Source organism: Enhydra lutris, unplaced genomic scaffold, assembly GCF_002288905.1.
Source record: "Enhydra lutris kenyoni isolate GAN:26980312 unplaced genomic scaffold, ASM228890v2 scaffoldscaffold59, whole genome shotgun sequence".
Taxonomy (NCBI): domain Eukaryota; kingdom Metazoa; phylum Chordata; class Mammalia; order Carnivora; family Mustelidae; genus Enhydra; species Enhydra lutris.
The window spans coordinates 10,083,424-10,107,380 of NW_019154143.1; the positions used below are offsets into that span (position 1 = coordinate 10,083,424).

General features: G+C 42.3%; 1 protein-coding gene across 2 annotated transcripts; it reads left to right on the forward strand.

The window, feature by feature from the left end:
• Positions 1-257: 257 nt before the first annotated feature.
• LOC111158424 (mitochondrial ribosomal protein S5) lies at positions 258-23,362 on the forward strand. Of its 2 annotated transcripts, none has more exons than XM_022520428.1 (12): positions 258-315; positions 2,838-2,918; positions 4,845-4,982; positions 5,810-5,935; positions 7,568-7,801; positions 9,557-9,591; positions 11,376-11,466; positions 15,133-15,179; positions 15,645-15,702; positions 16,011-16,073; positions 19,816-19,952; positions 22,901-23,297. In XM_022520428.1, exons 1-12 carry the CDS (start codon positions 258-260, stop codon positions 23,123-23,125), a joined length of 1,293 nt encoding a protein of 430 aa, XP_022376136.1. In that variant the 3' UTR covers positions 23,126-23,297. The 2 variants fall into 2 exon arrangements, with proteins under 2 accessions (XP_022376136.1, XP_022376137.1); XM_022520429.1 differs by lacking the exon at positions 258-315 and adding an exon at positions 406-632 and having other exon boundaries at positions 22,901-23,362.
• Positions 23,363-23,957: the final 595 nt, after the last annotated feature.

The following is a 23,957-nucleotide window of genomic DNA, read 5'->3' on the forward strand; positions in this document are numbered from 1 at the left end:
CCGGCCACACTGCCGGCCAGCCCAAGCCCCGCCCCCGGGTCCTAACGCGAGGACCCCCAGAGGGGGCTGTCCGCGGCTGCGCCGGACTCACTCTCTCATGCTGCCGGTAGAGACAACCCCCCACTCCAGTCTACGCAGCGGCACGGCCCTCTGGCCTCGGGAATTCAGCCGCAGGATGTGGCCAGCCTTTCGGGAGTTGCAGTCGCGGCAGGCAGTGGAGAAGGCGGTCCCGACGGAGGCGCTCTCAGGGCTTCATTATGGCGGCGGCGGTTCGAGCCGCAGGCTGTCTCCCTACGTTGTGTGGCTTGCAGGCGGGTGAGAGCCGGGATGCTGGGAGAGGGGCTCTGAGCGGGGTCGGGAACCTGGGCTTTCCCGCAGACTGCAGATGCACGGGCAGAAAGAAGCGACAGCACCCGGTCCCTGGACCTGTCATGCTCGGCTCCCGTCCCTGCCAGAGCCGCTGTGTGACCTTGCGCGCTTCCGCGCCTTCTCTGGATCGCAGGGCTCTGTAAAGTGAGGGTGAACGGGACGCCGTCCTAGTCTCCTTCCAGTTCACCAAACTGCTAGTGCGTGCTTGGCTAAGAGGCGCGGGGAACTGGGAAGCAAGCATCGCCTTCCCGGCGGGCGTGATGGTAATTCATTTGGTGATGGGTTCATTTGGAGATGTCGATGTGGGGGTTCGAGGCAGGTGGAGGCAATCCTCCAGCTTGAGTCGGATAAGGTTAGTATCAGTCATTTTAGATTCCGGGCTGATCAGTGTCATTATTGAAAAGAAGGATGTTTTGAATGTCTGGGTTTTGCTGTTAAATTGTCCTCTCCCACCTTTGGTGGTTGCAGCCTGCGGAGGGGCAGTCTGCTCTGTGTAACCCTATGCTTCATGATCGACTTGGCCTTGTTTCTTCGTTCTATTTTATTGTAAATCCACAACCCAGCATTCGTAATTCGGAAACCCAAAGACCTCTAAAGACCGAAGTTTGTTTTTTTGTTGTTGTTGTTGTTGTTGTTTTTTTTGTTGTTTTTTTTTTTTGTAACTCATTTTGTTGGGAAATTTAACCAGAAATCGTTTGGCAGAAAATCTGCCCTGAGCATTCTTTACTTCTGTCCCATATTTTGATCACCTCCTCCTATTTCAAGGCTCCGTTCAAATAAGATCTATGGCATTTGTAGCTTTCCTTCATGAGCCCTTACTGTATTCCTGGGATTATCTTAAGCTCTTTATGCTCTTCCTCACTTCTCTTCACAGTGCCTTTGTGAGATAGATGCCTTTATTATTTCCATTATGAAGATGAGGGAATCAAGACACAGAGGTTGAGAAATGTGTTTAAGGTTACACAGGGAGGGGGTCAGGTGTTTGTACCCATATTACTTGGATCCAGAGTGTAGTTTGTTTTCTTGTTTTTTATTTATTTATTTTTTTAACCTACCCCTTTTTCTGGTATATTATAAACTTCTTTTTTGGTAGCAGCTTTATCGAGATGTAATTTACACACTACAATTATCCTCTTAAAGTGTACAATTCAGTGGTTTTTAGTATATTTACAAAACAACCATTTATAAATACAACCATCACTGTATAACCAAATTTTAGAACATTTTCATCAAAGTATATCCTTTGGCTCTCATCCCCCGAGTTTTTCATTGCCCCCAGCACTGGTCAACCACTTATCTTTCTCTCTCTATAGTTCGCATGTTCTGGATATTTCATATATCCATGTATCCTTTTGTGATGGGCTTCTTTTTTTTTTTTTTTTAAAGATTTTATTTATTTTTTCGACAGACAGAGATCACAAGTAGGCAGAGAGGCAGGCAGAGAGAGAGAGAGAAGGGGAGGCAAGCAGAGAGAGAGAGAAAGGGAGGCAGGCTCCCCGCTGAGCAGAGAGCCTGATGCGGGGCTCGATCCCAGGACCCTGGGATCATGACCTGAGCTGAAGGCAGTGGCTTTAACCCACTGAGCCACCCAGGCGCCCCTGTGATGGGCTTCTTTTACTTAACATAGGTTGTCAAGATTCATTGATGTTATAGGTGGTGTTTCAGGAGAGCATGTCAGAGACACAACAGGATTGAAGAGCAGAGTGTGTTCAAGAATGACTACAAGTCTGGTGTAGTGAAAGAGGGTGGAGGGGACAATGGTGACAGATGACGCTGATGTGGAAGGTTGGGGCCACGTTGCAGTCCTGTATGCCATGTGGAGGAGTTTTGACTTTGTTCTGCAGGCAGTAGGGAGCCAAAGAATGATAAATCGGGCCTGGGAAGTGACCAAGTGTGTTATTTTAGAAAGGCCTGCCTGGTAACAGATGGGGAATTAGAGGGGGAGCAGCAAGACCTGCTAGGGGACTGTTGTTATCTTGTGGCCATGGGATGGCGCCTGAGCAAAGAAAGGGCAGTGAGACAATAGGAGGGGGTGCAGCTGATGGATATTTGAGGACAGTTTATAGGGCTTGGTAACTGGTTAGATGTCAGCATGAAGGAGAAGATACGATGTAATGTTCAAGTGGTCATGGGGTCCAAAAATGATTCATTTACTTCTCTTGGTTCTTTTAGTCTATAGATATCAATATTTTTGGGGTGTTAAAAATGTTCTTTTCAGGGGCGCCTGGGTGGCTCAGTGAGTTAAAGCCTCTGCCTTCGACTCAGGTCATGATCCCAGGGTCCTGGGATCGAGCCCCACATAGGGCTTTTGGCTCAGCAGGGAGCCTGCACCCCCCACCCCCCATCTCTCTGCCTGCCTCTCTGCCTACTTGTGATCTCTGTCTGTCAAATAAATAAATAAAATATTTTTTAAAAATGTTCTTTTTAATGTAGAAGTGTATTTTAAAAGAATTTTTAAAAATTTACAGGTCACACATGGTCCAGACAGCTTTACCGAAACACCTTTCCAGCAGCTTCCATTCTGGCATTGAAGACTGTTCTCAGCAATGGTGAGATTGGTTTATCCAACTGCCTTTTCTTACAAGATCTAATGCCAGAGTACTTTATGTAGGAATAAATGTAAATGAATAAAGCACATTTTTTTATAATGGAAGTGCATAAGGCCTGGAGTAGTTTTCAAGTTTTATATGATTATAGTTGTTGTATTTCAAGGCTTTAAAAAATAATAGCTGTGATTTTTGGAGTAATTACTGTGTGTCAGGCTTGTAACATGTTATATTGGTTAATTCTCACCAGTTTTTATGAGGGGGTTTCGTTTCCATTTTGCAGATGATGAGTGAGTCTCTGAGAGGCTAAGAGACTCGCTCAGATCACAGAGCCAGTAAGTGGCAAGACTGGGTCCAGAGCTGTCTGGATACTGTGATGCCTCCTAGTAAAGCTGTGTCTGTACAGAGGCCTTACTGCTACACTGACATAGCGCAGGGCCCTCTCTTCAGTCACTCTCCAGAAGAGAAGGAAGCCAGCCTTTGCTGAGCCCATGTTGTACTTGTGGTCGTGAAATGCCTTTTCCTATGGTTAGGGCAGAATTGAAATCTCATTGTGTCCTAGATCTTCTGGAACTCTCTGTGTTGAACTTTTAGTCTTAACTCCCTCTTATCTTGTTAACCCCACTTGTTGAGATAACTTCATGCCTTGCTTGAGGGGTCCAGAAGAGTGTGCTTACCTGAGCTCTTCCCTTTATTTGGGTGACTCATTCATTCATAAGCTACTGACTCTGTCCTCTGCTGTGAGCCAGGCAGTGTCCCCAGCCTGAGCTGATAGATGGTCTGCAGAAGGCTTCTATGAGGAAGGCCACAGACTGGCCTCACTTCTCAGAGACGTGAAAACAGCTGCTGTCACTCTTTGGCTTTCTATTCAAGTCCAGTGCCCCTAAATCAACTTTATTCTCTCCAGGGCTGTTTTAATCCCCCTCTCATTTTTTTTCACAGTGACTCAATGTTCCAGTGACATACCAAGCTGGAGTGTGTGTACTGTTTTTTGTAATCAACATTGCCATTTCCCTGATTCCTGTCACCTGCCCTCTCCCTCACAGGACACTACCACCCATGGACTTGGTCAAACGGCTGCCTCTAGGACATGGCTGTTTGAAAACGTCTTCTTGTGTGACACATGCATATGATTAGAGAAATTCCAAAAAAAACAAACAAAGCATATCTCTCCCACTAACCACAGACACATAAGTTTTCTTCCTCAGAGGCAACTGCTGTTACCAATTTCTTATATATGCTTCTAAAATTAGTCTGTAAAGTGTATTCGTGTTCTCTCCTTGTTTTTTCAGAATGAAGGGTAGGGTGCTCTCCTGTTTGTCACTGTGCTCTTCTAACCAGGCCATTTACAGGTCTTTCCACGCAGGTGCATTGCCTGCTGAATATAGCAGAGGTCACTACTTGCCCAGAGTAGACAGTGCTGATCATGGGGTTGTCAGGGCAACATAGCGCCGTGGGTATCCAGGTAAGGACAGATATACTTCTTTAGATAGCTGCATCCATTGTGTGGATGAACTCTCACTTCTCTAACTAGGATGGGCAGTTAGCTGAGCAGTTTAAATTTGATTATTTTTTAAAGAAAGGCTGTCCTTAAAATATGACTCTTAAGGGGTGCCTGGGTGGCTCAGAGGGTTAAAGCCTCTGCCTTCGGCTCAGGTCATAATCTCAGGGTCCTGGGATCGAGCCCTGCATGGGGCTCTCTGCTCAGCAGGGAGCCTGCTTCCCCCTCTCTGTCTCTGCCTGCCTCTCTGCCTACTTGTGATCTCCGACTGTCAAATAAATAAATAAACTCTTTAAAAAAAATAGGACCCTTGAATGTTCAGGTACATGTGACTTATTTGTGTCAGGAAGAATTAATTATTTGGTGCTGGCAATATTTTTCCACAGGCATGGGCATCTAACTCGGAGTTTTCTTCCATCTACGTATAGGCCCTCTGTCATCTTCAGGAACCAGAGACAGTCATCATTTCATCGGCTTGACCCGTGCACTACAGACACAGTGCTGTATTTCTTCTCCCAGTAATTTGATGGGCCAACAGTATAGAGCCTATAGTTTCTTCACTAAACGTACGTAGACTGGCCACAAACCTCTCATTTTGTGAAACAGGAAAATAAAAGGTGCTTTTTTGTATCTTAATTTCTCCTTCCTTTAATGAATTAACACTTTAGAAATTAGTATATGATGTGCTATTGAAATAAAAATATTCCTTAGTGTACCTCCTAGAATTATCTCACGTACTACCAACTGTATTTGTACTGTACTTTGGGGAGCACTAGTTTAATCCCCTTGTTTGGGGCACCTGAGACCTAGAGAGTATTGAATTATGGCCCAAATCCCTGCTGATTTAGATTCACAACAAGAATGTACTTCAGGTCTGTTTTCAGTTGCACTTTGGTAGAGGAGATAGTACAAATCAGGAAAAGTTAATTTTCTGTAGACATTGTTTTACTAATACTTTTCCTACTTGCAGTGGTATTTGAAATAGTCCAATCTGAACCGAAATTAGCTTGTAATAAATGAAGATTGATTTCAGAACTCAGCATTGGCAAATTAACAGAAATTAGAATTGGGGGAAAATAAAAAGAATTGGGGCGCCTGGTCCACTCATTTGGTGGAACATGCGGTTCTTGATTTTGGAGTTGTGAGTTTGAGCCCTGTGTTGGGTGTAGAGATGACTTTAAAAAAATAGAGTTTCTGTTTAAAAAAAAAGAAATTAGGATTATAAAGCCAATTCATTTTAGATTATTTGGTAAATACCAAAAATCAAAAAGAAGATCACCTCTAATTCTACAGTGATACAAGTGAAGCTGGCCTCTTCTGGCCTTTTTCATTCCGTAGAGGACCATCGATCATTGCTTGGTAATTAAAAAACAAAAAACCTGTTTCATTATAGTGACAGCAGATGAGCTTTGGAAAGGCGCTTTAGCAGAGACTGGAGCAGGAGCAAGAAAAGGAAGAGGCAAAAGAACTAAGAAAAAGAGAAGAAAGGATTTGAACAGGGGTCAGGTCATTGGTGAAGGTAAGCTTATTTATAATAAACCTAATTGCTTTTTAAGGTTTCCCTCCTAGTTTTATAGAGAGTTTTTATAGTCTAGAAGCCTCGCACATTTTTCAGGAAGGGCATTAGGGTCTGTAGTTTTAGAGTTCAACCACATGGCTCACTTAATGTCCCATGATTCTGGGGGAAGAAAATCCCGTGGAGAGGAATTCATTTAGTTTTTCATTCAACAAGCTTTAAGTGCCATCATGTCGCATCTTCTGCGACAGTCACTGCTCTCAAGGAGTTTATGATTCATTGAGAGAGTTGGCAGACTTTCTCTGTAAAGAGCCAGTTAGTAAATCTTTTTAGCTTTAGGGAGCCACATGGACTCTGTTCCAACTATCTGCTCTGCCATGGGAGCTCAAAGACAGTTCAGATAATACATGATCAAACCAGGATGGCTGCGTTCTAGTAAAACTTGACAAAAACAAAGGGTGGGCAGGGTTTGGCCCCGGGGCCTTAATTTGCCAACCCCTGGAACACATGCTCATTTATACGTGTGTTTTTTTTTTTTTTTTTTTTAATTTATTTATTTGACAGAGAAGAGATCACAAGTAGACAGAGAGGCAGGCAGAGAGAGAGGAGGGAAGCAGGCTCCCTGCTGAGCAGAGAGCCCGATGTGGGGCTCGATCCCAGGACCCTGAGATCATGACCTGAGCTGAAGGCAGAGGCTTTAACCTGCTGAGCCACCCAGGTGTCCCATACGTGTGTTTTTTTGAAGAGTAAAAATAGTACAGTGTACGTGAATCGATATTTTGTGCTGTGGGGGCTGACAAATTATCTTTAATTGTAATAGGCTTCCAGGCATAAAGAAAATCGCATTCACTGCACTTGCTTGTCTACTTGAATCTTTTTCTCTAATGACTCACCTTGTATCTTATTTTTTAGCATTTCTAAAAGTTACAACAGTCTCATTATGTATCCCTTCTCAGTAAAAAATTCAAAGATTATAGAGAAATCTAAAGTCCCCTTGATGTTCTTTTCTCTCTCTTCCAATCCCAGTTGCTGCCCCCAAGCAAGGCATTGATCTCATTTTGATGTGTTTCCTTCTGACTTTTTAAAAGGTTTTTATATACATAAATACTCTAAATACATAATACATCTAAATACATTTTCTTAAAAAAAATTGAATTATGTCATGGTATGAACTAGCTTATGGTTTACTTTTTTCACTTGGTAATAGGTCTTGGAAATTGTTCCATATCAGAACCTATATAGCTACCTTATTCTTCCAATTCAGTGCAGAATATTTCATGGGTTGAAGATGCTGTAGTTCATTTAACCAGTCCAGTGTTGCTGTACAGCAATAGAATGTTTCCACTCTTTGCCTTTACAAATAACACTTCAGTGGACCTCCTTGTCCAAGCACGCTTATGCCTCGTACTTGGCACAGGAGTGTTTCTCTAGGTGACATCATGGAGTAGAATTACTAGTTATGGGGTGGGTACACTTAAAATTTTAATAGACTGTGCTGAGCGCCTGCCAGGTGACCGTTAGTTTAAGCTCCATCCAGCAGTGTCATCTTCTGTATACACGCTGCCCGCCAGCTTAACATTTAAGAGATGGATGATTTTTAAAAATTCTTATTAATGTATTTTTTTAAACCTTCAGGGCGTCGTGGCTTCTTATGGCCTGGTCTGAATGCCCCTCTTATGAGAGAGGGAGCTGTGCAGACCATTGCCCAAAGAAGCAAGGAAGAGCAGGAGAAGGTAGAGGCTGATCTGGTCCAACAGAGGGAAGAATGGGACCGGAAGAGGAAGGTGAAGGTTAAACGCGAGCGAGGATGGAGCGGAAACACCTGGGGAGGCGTCAGTCTTGGCCCTCCTGACCCTGGTCCCAATGGAGGTAGCAGAGTCCTGGTGTTGCTTTCCTTTGTGACAGAGAGAGTACTTATAGTTCTAGAATTCCTTAATAAGATTTTATTTACTTGTCTGTTTAGATTGCCTTTTCCCAAGAAAGGATTTGAGCATTACCGAAATAACTTCACATTATTATTTAGTTGTATTTTATGGAACATTAGAGGCCCACAACCAAGAGGTATTCGACACACTGGAAGCAAAGTACTTGCGTAGCATCCTTACTGCGTGACTTCTCAGAGCCTTGAATGTGGTACTATGCCTTTTGGGTCTATACAAGCCACGTGTAGGGTGCAGTTCCCCAAACACGGGTTGCTCATGGGGTACCTATGGAGCAACATTGCTTGGGAGTGCTGTTTTGTTAACAGGAGATAGACTAGATAGTTGTCTTTTAGCTTTATAAAAGTATACATGAAATAAAAATTGATAATACTTAGCAGGCCGAATTAGAAAAGAGAGCCCCCCCCACCCCTCGCCCCATCCCAAATATATAAAGAAGTAAAAATCTTTAAAAAAACTCTTGTCAACGAGTAGAAGATGAAGTAATAGACAAAAGTTTGACTACTTTCTCAAGTTTGGCTTAGAGAGGAGAGGAGAAGTTGAGATGGAGAGATTCAGGTGAATGTGCTTAGAATGGAACAAAATGCTTCATTTGGGAGGACGAAGGTGTGGGTTGGAGAGAAAAAAAAACCCATAACTAAATCCCTACTGAGAGTCCAGATCCAGAATGGATAAATGGATTAACTTGTGACTATGGATTCAGGGGAGCCTGTGCTGTTGGTAGTGGAAATGTGTGCATGCTGGGGGCGTGGTGTATGAGTGCTGTCTGTCTGGTGGCTTCATTTAGTCTGTGAAGAGGAGGTGGGGTCTTCCTCTGAAAGTAGGATGGGCGCATGGATGAGCGTGGCCACCAGAGTCTTTTGATGAAGAGGCAGGGTCTCTAGGACTGGCTTCAAAATTATCTAGTGGAGTAGGAATTAGAGTTTAGAGAAAAGGAGATTGGCTATGAGTTGATAATTATTGAAGCTGGCTAATGGGTATGTAAGATTTCATTTTGCTGTTCTCTCTTATTTTTTGTATGATTGAAATTTTCTATAGGAAGAAGTTAGTAAAAATAAAAGAACACAGAGAGTTTGCAGTGGCTGCTGTGGTGAGTGGAAAGGGACCTAAAAGGACATAAAAGGCCAACAGGCAGCAGGGAGAACTTGATTGAGTCGGAGACCATGAATTTCTAGTGGCCCACGTGTGTGCTGTGCTTTGACTCTTCTCCAGCAGCATCCAGCAGGCCAGGTGTGGCCAGACAGTTATATTGATTCTGGCCTGGATAGTGTGTTGGAGAGAGAAGAAGGTGAGGGATTTGAGGACATTTGCAAGCTCTGGTGGAAGCTATGGTTTGTGGTGTCTTGGCTGAGTGGCAGAGGCTCTGAAGACCAGAGGGATTCGAGGGAAAGGAAGATAGTGGTCAAGAATCTGGAGGTGCTGGGGCACTCCAGGAGCCATCACCGTGAGAGTGGTTGAGTGAGAGAGCTGGAGAGGTAGGGTGATGCTGTCGGAGAGGGTGACGGAGTTTATGAATTTAGTGCTGGAGCAGTCTCTGGTAGTGATGCACGATCAGGGAGTGGCAGCAAGAGATCCGAGGTTCTTTTTCACTTAAAAATTATTGGTGTGCCTGTGTTGAAAATGCTTTCATGTACTAACCATATAGACACGTTTATCTGTGTGTCTGCTTCTTCTCTCTCTACAGAAACATACGATGATTTTGATACCAGGATTCTTGAGGTAGGCATGCTGAATTAAATACCCAGTGGAGCCTTTGAGAAGTTGGGGTGGGTGGAGTGGGACTAGCACGAGAGGAACCATCAGGAAAGGTCTTTTCTTTTTTTTTTTCTTTTCTTTTTGAGAGGCGGGAAGAGAGAGTCAGGGATAGGGGTGGGCAGAGGGAGAGGTAGAGAGAGAATCTCAAGTAGGCTTCGCGCCCAGCCTAGAGCCCAATGCAGGGCTTGATCTCAGGCCCCTGAGATCATGACCTCAGCTGAAATCAGGAGCTGGACATTTAATGGACTGCGCCATTCAGGTACCTCTGAGGAAAAGCCTTTGATGCATGACTTTTCTGAGACACAGGGTTGATCCGGATAAGAAAATGATGACATTTTAATTGCAGTTACTTGATACTGGCTCTCCTCATTGCTGCCCTTTTTGGGGGCTACCAGTTGTGGTCCCATGACCAGGCAACCTCAGTGCTATTGTGGAGAACAGAATTTGGAGATTACTGTTAAAGCCCTCCTTCAAAGCTAAAGTAGGATTAGCAATCTCTCCTTGAATTCTTAACCAAGCTGTATTGGGTACTTGGTTCAGGGGGCAGACGGGAGGAACCATGGGGCAGGGGAAGAAAGCTTGGAGTTGCTGTGAGTACCCAGCTCTTGATGAGGACACAATCTGCTTGGCTGTTTGTGGGTCCTTGAAACTGAAGCCTGTATGAGGTAAATTTCAATCACTCTTTGCAGGGCACTTCCTCACAGTGAGCTTCGCTTTGAGCTAGAACCATGTACATGGTCAGGATTAAATACCATATGGAAAAACCACTTACTGATTTTGTGATCAAAGATGTATATTATATCATTGTTATCAGTAATTTAAAATAACATTTACAAGCGTTTTATGACTTTTGGTACCAGTCTATACCTTTTGGAAGTTAATCCCTTGGAAAATTCTTGTATATGTGGATGATTTCCTGTAGGGTTATCCATGGACGTGAACAGGAGCTCCCTTGTCCTTTAAGATATTTTTATGGGAAAGGACTTGCCATGTAAGCAGTTAGAAGTAACAGTTTCATAATTCCTAGGCTTTTAAATATACCCAAAAAACAAAATAACCAAGCTAAATAAAACAGATTTTCGTGTAGTTCATAATAAGCAGGTATTTCCAAATTCTGTATTATCAGGTGAGCCTAATCCTTCGTAGAGAGATCCAGTCCTACCCTAATTCTATGTACTGCATTTTCATTCATTTCTAAGAAGAGCATATTCCCATATTCTAACATCTCTGATAATTGGGATATGTTATTATCAGTTATAATCAGTTATAAATTCTTTCAAAGTTTAATCAGCAACTCTTTTCCTTTGTGAAATTCATTAAAATAGTGTACAATTTTGTTGTACAGAGTTGTAGTTTTGAATCCCTTCAAAAGCTCTCAGTCCAGCATTCTAACTGCCTTATGAAATAGGGAGGGAAAGCCTTATTCCCATTTTACCACTGAAGAAATAGCGCAGAGAGAGGTTTCCTTTTGAGAAAGTTTGTTGTTGGTGCTCATGGCTTGGGAGGATGGTGTAGCTACTCACTATGGGGGTGTGTGTGGAAGGAGGTCACTCCAGTTCCTTACTTTAGAATTTTCTTTTCCTTTTTATTTTATTTTTAAATTGATGGGGTTTGAACTCAACAACCCTGAGAACAAGAGTTGCATGCTCTACTGACTGAGCCATCCAGGCTCCCCCAGATTTTTCTTTTTTTTTTTCCCCCCAGATTTTTCTTAAGGTGCTATACATATGAAACATTTTGTCTTTTAGGTAAGAAATGTTTTCAATATGACAGCAAAAGAGGGGAGAAAGAAATCAGTCCGTGTCCTGGTCGCGGTGGGGAACGGCCGAGGAGCTGCAGGTGAATGGGGGGTGATAGGCACGGTGCTGGTGGTGGAGGCAGAGGACAGGTGTGGCCTGGGCTCCGCTATGGGGTCCATGGGTTCTTGCTGCTGCCCAGATTTTCTGTACAAATTAAACCTTTTAAGTGGCTTGGGTCCACAAACCTTGTGGTAAACCCATAAAACCCCTTAGAGGAAAAAGAAGGAATAGATCTTCCTCTGCCTGTGTTTTCCATGAAGAACAATGGTTATTTGAAAAGGCTTAAGAAACTGTAGTGCTGGGGCAACTGGGTGGCTCAGTGGGTTAAAGCCTCTGCCTTCGGCTCAGGTTATGATCCCAGGGTCATGGAATCGAGCCCCACATTGGGCTCTCTGCTCAGTGGCGAGTCTGCTTCCTCCCCTCTCTCTGCCTGCCTACTTGTGATTTCTGTCTGTCAAATAAATAAATAAAAAATCTTTAAAAAACAAAAAAAAGAAAGAAACTGTTGTGTTATGTATAATAGTGAAACGTTAGCGGGAAAAGTCACTAAATGTTCAGCAAAAGGGCATAGTTACAAAAAGAGCATAGCCACACGTTGTAATCTTCTGTAGCCATTAAAGAGTAGTGGAGAATTACTTACAAAATTATGCTAAGTAAAAATAAACAACTGAAAAAACGTCACAGAAGGTTGTATAATATAATCCCCAAAAAGTTAATAATGTTTAGTCCATAGGTTTGTGCATCATTTAAATTTTCTTCTTTATACTTTTTGGTAAAATTTCCCCAGTGAACATCTAGTTTTAAAGTGTATACATGGGTGTGTTAGGGAAAGAAAACTGGAAAACTGTCTATTTAAACCCTTACTGAGAGTGTCATAACAAGTCATCTATACGATACTATGTTGCCAAAATAAACCACTCTTAACAGTTACTTTTATTTCTTCCAGAAGTTCTGTATTCACGTATCACCATTTACCTTTTTTTTTTTTAAGAAGATTTTATTTATTTATTTATTTGACAGATCACAAGTAGGCAGAGAGGCAGGCAGAGAGAGAGAGAGGAGGAAGCACGCTCCCTGCTGAGCAGAGAGCCCGATATGGGGCTCGATTCCATGACCCTGGGATCATGACCTGTGCTGAAGGCAGAGGCTTTAACCCACTGAGCCACCCAGGTGCCCCTACCTTTTTTTATTTTTTTTGAAGATTTTATTTATTTATTTGCCAGAGAGAGACACAGTGAGAGAGGGAACACAAACGGGGGGTGGGAGAGGGAGAAGCATGCTTTCTGCTGGGCAGGGAGCCCGATGAGGGGCTGGATCCCAGGACCCTGGGATCATGATCTGTGCCGAAGGCAGACGCTTAACAACTGAGCCACCCAGGGGCCCCATCATTTACCTTTTAAAACATTTTTTAAAAATTACCTTAAAGAAACATTTACAGAGTATATCCATAATTTTGTACCTTGCTTTCCTTGCTTAGTATAATACCCGAGGTCTTCCTGTAGGAGCATAAACAGATTCCCTTTCATTCTTTGTACTGACTGCATAGTGTTCCACTGGATGAAGAAACATAATTATTGTAACCTTTTCCCTTTTGGTGAATGTTCATGTTATTTTCATTTTTCACCACTTAGAAAAACCAGTGAGCTTCTTGTATATGTAATTTGTTGTACTTTTCCCCGTATATCAATAAGGGAAGCTTCTTGCAGTGAAATTGCTGCCTCAAAGTTAGATGTGTTTTAAATGTTGGTAAGTATTGCCGGATTGCCCTCCCAAAAGGTTGCGTTGGTTTATGTCCCTCTGTACCAACACACCCTGGCCAGCCCTGGGTATTATCAAACTTCACTGATTGTCAAGCATATCTCTTAGTTTTGATTTGCATTTCTTTAATTATGAGAGTTTGGACACCATTTTACATGTTTCATTTGCCATTATTTCCTTTTTGAGATCTGTTTACCTGTTTTACCCATTCTCCTATTGGGTGATGGGTTTTATTTTTTTTTTTTTTTACTGATTGGTATAAGCTCTTTGTAAGTTAAGGACATTAGCCCTTTGTCTATTACACATTGATTTCACTTTTAATTTTTTTCTACACAAAAGTTTTAAATCCACAGAGGTTTTAAACTTTTCTATAGCAGCTTTTTTTTTTTTTTTTTTTTTTTTTTTGAGAGAGAGAGTGAGCAGGGGAGAGACAAGGAGAGGGAAAGAGACAATCCAAGGCATGCTTTATGCCCAGTGTGGAGGCTGACATAGGGAGACCCTGAGATCATTACCTTAGTTAAAATCAAGAGTTGGACACTTAACCAACGAAGCCACCCAGGTGTACCTATATTGCAACTTTATCAGTTTTTTATCACTTCTAATTTTGTATCTTGTTTAGAAAGCCTTCAATACAAGTTCATTTGTATTTTCCTCTAAGACTTATATGGCTTAATTTGTTTTGTTAAAACTAGGAATTAAAATCTATAGCCCCTTTTGTCCCAAGTTCTTATAGGTCTTGCATTTCATTTCATGGAGCAGTATTGCTTTATATTACTTTTGTATACATAATTTAAAAATAAAATACATTCTTCAAAGTAAATTATTAATGTAATAGCAAATAATGACAGCATTTCTGTTAAATTGTGATAAATCTCATTTTATTTTATTTATTTATATTTATATTTATTTATTTATTTATTTATTTGACAGAGATCACAAGCAGGTAGAGAAGCAGGCGGAGTGGGGGGGGGCAGGGGGAAGCAGGCTCCCTGCTGAGCAGAGCGCCCAGTGTGGGGCTCGATTCCAGGACCCTGAGATCATGACCTGAGCCGAAGGCAGAGGCTTTAACCCACTGAGCCACCCAGGCGCCCTTAAATCTCATTTTATAGGGTTAAACATTCACAAACTTAGAATTGTTGATTTTATTTCCTGGTTAATTGAAAATCTGAATTGCATATGAAAGTTCTAGTGGGAACCTGGGTGGCTCAGTTGTTAAGCACCTGCCTTTGGCTCAGGTCATGATCCCAATATCCTGGGATGGAGTCCTGCATTGGGCTTCTTGCTCAGCGGGGATTCTGTTTCTCCCTCTCCCTCTGCCTGCCCCTCTGCCTACTTGTGCTGTCTCTCTGACAAATAAACAAAACAGCTTCTTAAAAATACACAGCTTAATTAAAAAAAAAATAGTTCCAGTGAAGTTGTGCTTTTACTCTATAGCCAACGTATGTTTTTCCCCAACTGTTTTGGTTATTTTAATCTATTTTTAAAAATCTGCAAAACTATCTTATTAATTTAGAGCATGGTTAGTTTTTTAAAGTGTATTTTGTTTTATCTAGATATTTATAAAAGGTAGCGTTATATACCTAACTTTGGATTTTATAGATAATTTTAAATGTGATCTTTCCAGATTGCCCCAAAACAGAAAAGTGAGTCTCTGTAGCTTCATGTTTTTGCTTTAAGTTTCATTTATTTAAGTAATCTCTACAACTCAGTGTGGGGCTCGAACTCATAACCCCAAGATGGAAGAGTCGCATGCTCTACCGACTGAGCCTGCCAGACGCCCATCTGTAGCTTCATGTTTTATCATTTGTTTTGGATAACGGGTTTTCTGTGGACAGAAGACAAATGCAGTGTTGTGCAATATTTTAGGAACTGACACTTGAAATGTGGTGAAAGACATTGTGTGCCAAATTTATGCCCCTTTTTATATTTTTCCTTTTTTTTTTCAAAGGTTTTGCTGTTGGGAAGGCCACTGAGCGGGTGGATGCTTTCAGAAAAGTATGTACATTTTTCTTTTGTTGATAGTAAAAGATCAGTGTGCTAGGCACCATTAGAACTACAAAAAAAAGTAACGAAATTAAGAACCTTCCCCTGAGGCTTCCTGTCATCAGTTACTGATCTCCTCAAAGGCAGCCGTGATAGCACCTGTTTTCTTTTGCATTGGTTTTGGCAGACTTGTGACTGCTTACCAAAAGTGCGAGACAGCTGAAGGTTGCAACTCCGACAGGATGTTCAAAAATACTAAGGAATTACTGTTAATGTTTTTTTACATGTGATAGTGATACTGTTCTAAATTATTAAAATTAAATCCTCAGCTTTTAGAAGTATATAAGAGAATTTTTGTGAGCGTGAAATTTTCTGTAATAAAACATTTTCTGGAAGGTTGTTTTTTTTTTTAAATCTCTAAGGAAATGTAAATTCTATCAATAGATTTAAGAAAATGATTTTTCTTCTTCCTTTCAGGCAAAGAACAGGGCAGTTCACTATCTGCATTATATAGAACGATACGAAGACCACACGAGTGAGTGCTAATCTTCTCTCGTAAAATTTACAGGGTTACACTTGTTTCCTTAAGTGTGGCAGTTTAGCTCTATGGCTGTCTTTGTGTTTCTCTGCTGGTAATTGTGTCCTGGAACAAATAATTATGTAAAATACAGAAATGAGTTTTCTCCCCTGAGAAGGTTAGTAATGAGTGAAATCAGAGTTTTGTCACTCATCCTTGGCCAGTGTGTGCCAGCCGCTTAGGGTAGTATCAGTTGCCCTGTGTTATTTGCAAGGGGATTAAAGCTGTGTGCCTAATCCTTTTATGTTTATGTTTTTATCCTCCAGTATTCCACGATATTTCTTTAAGATTTAAGAGGACGCATATCAAGATGAAGAAACAACCTAGAGGTAACCAAAAACACTCTTACAGTTTGTTAGAGATAAAGCAGAGAAATGATCCCAGATTCGTCCTGTCCTCTGTTTTTGATCCCCTTTTGAAACTCCCTTTTGAAAACACCAAAAGGAAAGGCCTACATTAGATCTAAGCAGGCCGAGGTTCTCAGGGACATAAAAGTAGTCAACCTACGCAGGCTCACATGAACACAGGCGTGTTCCAGGGGAGCTCTAGGTAGGAAGAGCATGTTCTGAATGGGAAAGAGCAATCGAGTGAGTCGTTGGGTTTGGGTGAGTTGGAACATTAGTTCCTCCTCGAGAATAATTGATGGTATTAGTTGGAGGACTCTTACAGCTTCTTTGGTTCTGGTCATTTGCTCACATCATCAAGTATTGATTGAACTGGGTGCTATGCTGAGCTCTGGGGTTGCCAAGATGGACCTTCCTGTCCTTTGGAAGGGCAGGCAGGCAGAGTTCAGGGTCACAGAGCTGGGGCAGTCATGCTCAGTGGACTCTGGGTGTAGAATTCTTGAGCACTTGGATTTGTATTTAGCCTGTGGTTCTAGAGTTAAAGTGATATTCTAGATATATCTTAAAAAGTTTGGGTCAGAAAAAGATAAAACATCTAAATTTTTCATGCCAAAGCTTCTAGTATGTGGAAATAAATCAGGAAGAAAAAACATCACAGTACTAATTGTGCGCCAAGAGAACTTGCCTTCTGCTTTAAAATCACAATCATTTGTATGTCTAGTAAAAACCTTTATTTTATTATTAGAAAAAGTATTGAGTCAAACACTTCGACATCAGCGTTTCGACTTGCACTATTCCCGTGGTTGCTGGGACCCCTAGTGGCTGTCGAGCCCTTGAAATGTGGCTACTGGGATCTCCTGCCAAGTGTACATCAGATTTTCAAGTATACGCCAGGTTTTAAAGGCTCATTATGAAAAAAAAAGAATGTAAAATAGCTGAAAGTTATTATTGATTACATGTTGAAATGATAGTGTTTTAGGGATATTAGGTTAACCGAAGATTTAAAAAAATATATTTTTTTTATTTATTTGACAGAGATCCTAAGTAGGCAGAGAGGCAGGTGGGCAGAGAGAGGGTGGGGGGAAGCAGGCTCCCTGCTGAGCAGAGCACCCTATTCGGGGCTCAATCCCAGGACCCTGAGATCATGACCTGAGCCAACGGCAGAGGCTTAACCCACTGAGCCACCCAGGTGCCCCTAGGTTAATCAAAGATTTAACTAAAATTAATTTTACCTCCTTTTTTCAAATACATTGATGAGAAAATTTTAAAATTCCATAGATGGCTTGCGTTTATGGCTTATGTCCTATTTCTGTTGAACAGTGTTAGTATAGATAAATTTATATCTGAAAGATTTTTGAAAGATGGCTGAATTAATTGCTCAAGTTGTTTTTTTAAATCTTCCCTGTCTCCTGAAGCTATATTTTTCAGGTTTCTATATAGTTGAACCTGTTCCCTGTGCATCGGGGTTAACTTTTTTTTTTTTTTTAAGATTTTATCTATTTATTTGACAGAGACAGCAAGAGAGGGAACATGGGGGGGTGGAGGGGAGAGTGAGAGGGAGAAGCAGGCTTTCCAATGAGCAGGGAGCCCTATGCAGGTTTCATTCCCAGGACCCTGAGATCATGACCTGAGCTGAAGGCAGACGCTTAACTGACTGAGCCACCCAAGCGCCCCGGGGTTAAATTTTCTGATCTTGAAGCTAAAACAGTAGGATACATTATAGATAGCAGTTCCTAAACTATGTTCCCGTGTATTGCTATTTCTGAGAGGAGATACTAATAGGTGTGAACTCTAGAAAGAGTGCCATGTGGGAAAACGATTACGGAAAGTAGGAAAAGATGCTTGGGCATCTTTGGGGTTGTCGAAGTCTTTAATGCACTGCTGTGCGGTGTGAATTTCCTAGAGTGGGGTAGAGAAGGCGGCATTCGCAAACTTATTTGACCTTGGGACTCTTCTTCCTTGGTTGCAGTGTGGTGTTTAATGCCTCATGCAGCACTGCCAAGCATGTCCCATATCACACCATACACGCACACACACACATACATTTAACTTGCATTCAACAAGGGTTTTGAGAGGCGCCTGGGTGGCTCAGTGGGTTAAGCCTCTGACTTTGGCTCAGGTCATGATCTCAGGGTCCTGGGATCGAGCCCCACATCAGGCTTTCTGCTCATTGTGGAGCCTGCTTCCCCCTCTCTCTTTGCTGCCTACTTGTGATCTCACTCTCTGTCAAATAAATAAATAAAATCTTAAAAAAACAAAAAAACAAGGGTTTTGACACAGTTCCTGCCTGGAATTGTTTACAGTCCAAGTACATCCAAATAATTACCATAGGGCTGTGACGACTATTGCATGGATGTTTGTATATATACAAAACTGGCCCCCATTTGGGGAGTGTTGTGTATGGCCCAGTGGCTGTGCGGTAGACACGCCTTCCCTCGGGAGCCCAGCATCAGCTCTGCTAAGTGGGTGTGGAGGAGAAGGGAGGCTCTTGCCCTGTGAGTGGTAGCAGGTTAGAATCTGCCTTCCAGGCCCTTCCACGATCTGCCTTGCACCCTCTTGCATGGGCACCAGTCTCCAGAGGTGTGTGCATTTATACGTACCTGTGCACGTGTGCATTTGTTCTCACTTGAACACTTGTCCTGTGTATGTAACTCTGCAAAGAAGGGCAAACCACCCTGTTGTTGCCTGTCTTAGCTATCCTCTGAGGTCCCTAGTTTTCACATGATCTGGCATAGCTCTGGGATCCACATTTAACTGACTGTTTCAAGTAGAAAGCACGGTTCTGTGTTAGGTGCTTGTATCCAAATAGTTTTTTTATACATTTTTTTTTTAAAGATTTTATTTATTTATTTGTCAGAGAGAGTGAGCACAGGCAGACAGAGTGGCAGGCAGAGGCAGAGGGAGAAGCAGACTCCCTGCTGAGCAAGGATCCCGATGTGGGACTTGATCCCAGGACGCTGGGATCATGACCTGAGCCGAAGGCAGCCGCTTAACCAACTGAGCCACCCAGGCGTCCCTTTATATACGTATATTGAATTACCGTTACAAGTTGGAAATTAGAAAGCCAGGAACACAGAGTAGATCCTCTGTCTTAAAGCAGGGAGGTATGTGCTGGGTTCCATGTCTTGGCTAATCAAAATGTTAGAGTCTAAACTTGGGGTGTCTTTCCCTCCCTGCTACCTGCATTTGCTGGGTACTGATCTAGACTCTGGGGATACAGTAGAAATAAACACTATTTTAGTCCTCACAGAGCCCGCATTCTACTGAGGGGAAACATCAGATAAGCAAGTTCCACGAAGTGCCTGAAAACAGCAATTAAGATGCTGTGTTTTGGGGGGAGGGGAAGAGGGTGTGTTACCAAAGCCATGAGAGGCATTTTTCCAGGAAGAAGAAGTAGATCTCAATGCAACTGAGCAATTGAGGAGGGTGAAAACAGATGTGTTCCTCTGTTCTTAGCTAACTCAGGCATGGGGGGGGGGGGGCAAGAACTTAATGTTTATATTCTTAATCTTTATAACATCCCTGGTATTTTTGCCCACATGCTTAAGAGATTTATATATATTATTTCTTTAGTCTTTATAACATCTCATTTTAATCAGTGCCATTATGGAAGTAAGTTTTCCAGAGAAGTGATGAAGCCAGAATGTGAAGCAGGGCCTCCCAAAACTCAGAGCCCAAAGCTGTGTGAAAGGCAGCAAGGTGACTGATGGTGTTTTTCCTTTTCTAGGCTATGGGCTCCGCTGCCATCGGGCCATCATCACCATCTGCCGACTCATTGGCATCAAAGACATGTATGCCAAGGTCTCTGGGTCCGTCAACATGCTCAACCTCACACGGGGCCTCTTCCATGGGCTCTCCCGCCAGGTAACCCTTCCCTGGGCTGTGAAACAGAAGTTCTTCTTCATGTTTCAGTTGTGGGCATTTGGACCATGATGTCCTGGGAGCCTCTTGGAGTTGCTGTCCCATTACTGCCTGAGGGCTTGGGCATTCTTTGCTTCCTGTGGCTGCATCTGTTTAGTTAATCCAACTGGAGAGTTCATGAAAATTACCCTTTTAAAAAATACCTCGTGGCTATTTTAAAGTTTTGAAATGAAACATTTATAGAAGCCAGTAATTATAATCTGTGTTTTATTATGAAAAGAATTTATGCTTGTTCTACGATTCTAACAGTGTAGAAATGTAACGAAGAGAGAGAAAGTCTGTTTCCTGATTTAGTCCTTTCAGTTGGGACCAGAGTGAAGCCGGTCCACTCAAGAGTGCTGTCTTCAGGAGAAGCACAAGCGGTTTTCACGTTAACCCGCATAGGTCATTCAGACGGACACCTGAGTCAGAAGGAGCTATGAACTTAACATGCCAGGTTATTTCTCTGCAGAGATGAGAGCCCTGTGCTACCACCCAGCCTGCCCCCCTCTGCCTGGGCGAGGCGCACAATCGCTCTACTCCCCCTGGGCTGCCCTCTTACCTGCTCCAAGGGATGGCCTGTCCTTTGAAGGGATGGGTAGACCTTAGCAGCTGGGTGAGCAGAAAAGACAACCAGGTTCAAGAGATTCAACTTTGATAGTCTTCCTGATACTTAGGAAGTGTGATTAAGCTCGTTTTGAATAACGTGGTCTTTGGAATAATTATACATATCTCTGTGTAAAATAGGAAGATTAATTGGAAGAAAAGCTTTGGTTAAAAGATCCTTTTTGAACAGCTGTGTGTGTGTGTTGGTACTATCAAAAATAGGCTTCAAAAGCACTTCTAAATTCAGACTTCTCATTAGAGGTTTGTTTGATATAACTAAGGTATTGGTTTTAGATAGATTATATTTATGATCAGGGAGACTTGCTCTTTTATGTAACATTTTTTGTTTCTTTTTAAAGACTTTATTTATTTGAGAGAGAGTGTGTGCACCAGTGGGGGGGAGTGGCAGAGACAGAGGGAGAGAAAAGCTCCCTGCTGAGCAGAGAGCCCGATGTGGAGGCTTGATCCCAGAACCCGGGATCACAACCTGAGCTGAAGGCAGATGCTTAACAGACTGAGCCACCCAGGCGCCCCTGTAATATTTTTGTTTTATGTTAGTACTTTGAATTTTCTTTTTTTTTCTTTTTTAAAGATTTTATTTATTTTATTTGACAGACAGAGATTACAAGTAGGCAGAGAGGCAGGCAGAGAGAGAGAGGAGGAAGCAGGCTCCCTGCTGAGCAGAGAGCCCGATGCGGGGCTCGATCCCAGGACCCTGGGATCATGACCTGAGCTGAAGGCAGAGGCTTTAACCCACTGAGCCACCCAGGCACCCCGAGTACTTTGAATTTTCTGATACGATCACCATGTATCATCTCTTCTAAAATGCCATCAACTATAAAATGTTGGATTATTTAGGGTGCCTCGGTTGCTCAGTCAGTTAAGTGACTGACTCTTGATTTTGGCTCAGGTCATGATCTCAGGGTCATGAGATCGAGCCCCATGTTGCTCTGTGCTGAGGGTGGAGGCTGCTTGGGATCTCTCTAGTCTCCCCACACGCACATGCACTCTCTCAAAAATAATAAAAATAATACATAAATAAAATGTTGCATTATTTTATGTGCCACTCAAAAAGAGAAAGAATGTCACCAGTTTAAGCAATATGCCATTGATTGTAAGACCCACTAATTTAAATTATTTTGTTTCTATGAAATAGCTCATGTTTCTAATTTCAAACTTATATAGAATTAGAACAGTATAAGATGGCCATAGAGTCTGGAAGATGAGGTTGGACATATCAGGTATTTTAATGTGCTATCAATAAGTCATCTACTAAATTTATTTGCCTTTTTCCGGACTTCTGTGGCTGCTGTCTGTAATGAATCCACATGGCCCTCTCACCCAGTGTCGGCAGTTAGTAGCTGTGGCCAAACTTTGCTCTCAGTACCTCCCCCATTTGAACCAGGTCTCAGATATCACCTTATAGCATTCATAAATATTTCAGTATGTATTTCTAAAAGATAAAGATTGAAAAATACCCTGCATTGCTGTTATACCTAAAACTTCACAGCATCTTCAGTTACCTGGGTGGTGTTCATAGTAATGTATCCATTTGTTTAATGTTGTTAAAAAGTTTTTTGCATAATTTGTTAGTTTACAGAAAAGGTCTATACATTATAAGTTCTTGCCATGTCTTTTAGGTCACTTCTAGTCTGTAGGTTTCCCTCTTTTTCTTTCCTTGCCTTTTTTTTTTTTTTTTTTTTTTTTTTTGGCCCTGTAGCTTCCCAGTCTGCTGCTAAATACTTGTGGGTTCTTAATGTCTTCTCTCCCTGCGTGTCCTGTAAAAGAGTGGCTAGAACTAGGGTCTTTTTTTTTTTTTAATTTTTTTTTTTAAAGATTTTATTTATTTATTTGACAGAGAGAGAGCGATCACAAGTAGGCAGAGAGGCAAGCAAAGAGAGAGGAGGAAGCAGGCTCCCTGCTGAGCAGAGAGCCCGATGCAGGACTTGATCCCAGGACCCTGAGATCATGACCTGAGCCGAAGGCAGAGGCTTAACCCACTGAGCTACCCAGGCGCCCCTAGAACTAGGGTCTTGATGAGATTCAAGTTCAGTTTTGGGCACAGCATGGCACATCACTGGGGGGTTTAGAAGGCAAGAGACCAGAGGCCAAGGTGCTTCCTCCATTCCAGTGGGGAGTGGGGAGATGATGCCATCCACTCCAGATCCCATCGTTTAGCTGCAAGGTACATTACCCAGAATCCTCTGAAATGTGAAGTCCCCAAGTGGTCTGTGGACATTCCTGTTCTTTCAGTTATAGATACATCCATAGACCTAACCTGGCGTTCTCCGTTTGGTCTTGCCCAGGAAACCCATCAACAGCTGGCCGATAAGAAGAGTCTCCACGTTGTAGAATTCCGGGAGGAGTGTGGCCCTCTGCCCATCGTGGTGGCCTCCCCACAGGGAGCCCTGAGAAAGGATCCTGAGCCGGAAGATGAGGTTCCAGACATCAAACTGGACTGGCAAGAAGTGCGGGCCACACAGGGAATGAAGCGCTCAGTGTGGTCGAATTTAAAGAGAGCTGCTACCTGAGCTTCCTTCCCTCTGGCCTCGTACAGCTGTAGCCGCTGGTACTGTCCAGCACCTAGAGGAGGCTCAGCCACTCACATTTTGGAATGTCACTTTCCTTTTAAAGGACAGGCCCACCTTCTTTATTGACAAATAATAAATAACTATAGCTTTAACTTATTGAGCATGTGATATCTACCAAGAACTGCGAAAGAACAGTACATACATAGTTTCAAGGCTACTTTATTTATTTATTTTTTAAGATTGTATTTATTTGATAGAGCACAAGCAGGCAGAGCAGCAGGCAGAAAGAGAGGGAGAAGCCGACTTCCTGCTGAGCTAGGAGCCCAATGCGGGGCTCAATCTCAGGACCCTGGGATCATGACTTGAGCCAGAGGCAGACGCTGAATCCAGTGAGTCAACCCAATGACTTGACTACAGTCAAGCTAGAAACTAAGGAAAAGGGGCAAACCATGTTGTTTTTGACTCTAGAAATTCTCTTTTTTAAATTACTTTGTATGCTGTTTTAGTGATTGCTCTAGGTATTACATTATGCATACGTGACTCATCACCTGTCTACTGGGCTGATATTTTACCCGTTTGAAGTATAGAAACCTTACCTCCCTTTAAATCCCTTACCTTCCCCAGTGTCTGTAAGTGTTTCAAAATTTCCTCTACCTACATTTTGGACCATGTTAGATATTATACTTTTTGCTTCAACCATCAAACATAATATGGAAAACTCAAGAAGAAAACAAAAGCCTATTTTATTTACCCATATTTTAAAATTTTATTGATTTATTTTTTTCATTTTCTTTTTTTTTTTTCCTAAGTAGTGTCCACACTGGGCATGGAT

Bases quoted from the DNA above. Each gene is read 5' to 3' on its own strand.
- LOC111158424 (XM_022520428.1), top strand. From the start codon at position 258: ATGGCGGCGGCGGTTCGAGCCGCAGGCTGTCTCCCTACGTTGTGTGGC. The intron at 316-2,837 runs GTGAGAGCCGGG...AAAAATTTACAG, and splicing joins GTTGTGTGGCTTGCAGGCGG to GTCACACATGGTCCAGACAG. The intron at 7,802-9,556 runs GTAGCAGAGTCC...CTCTCTCTACAG, and splicing joins TGACCCTGGTCCCAATGGAG to AAACATACGATGATTTTGAT.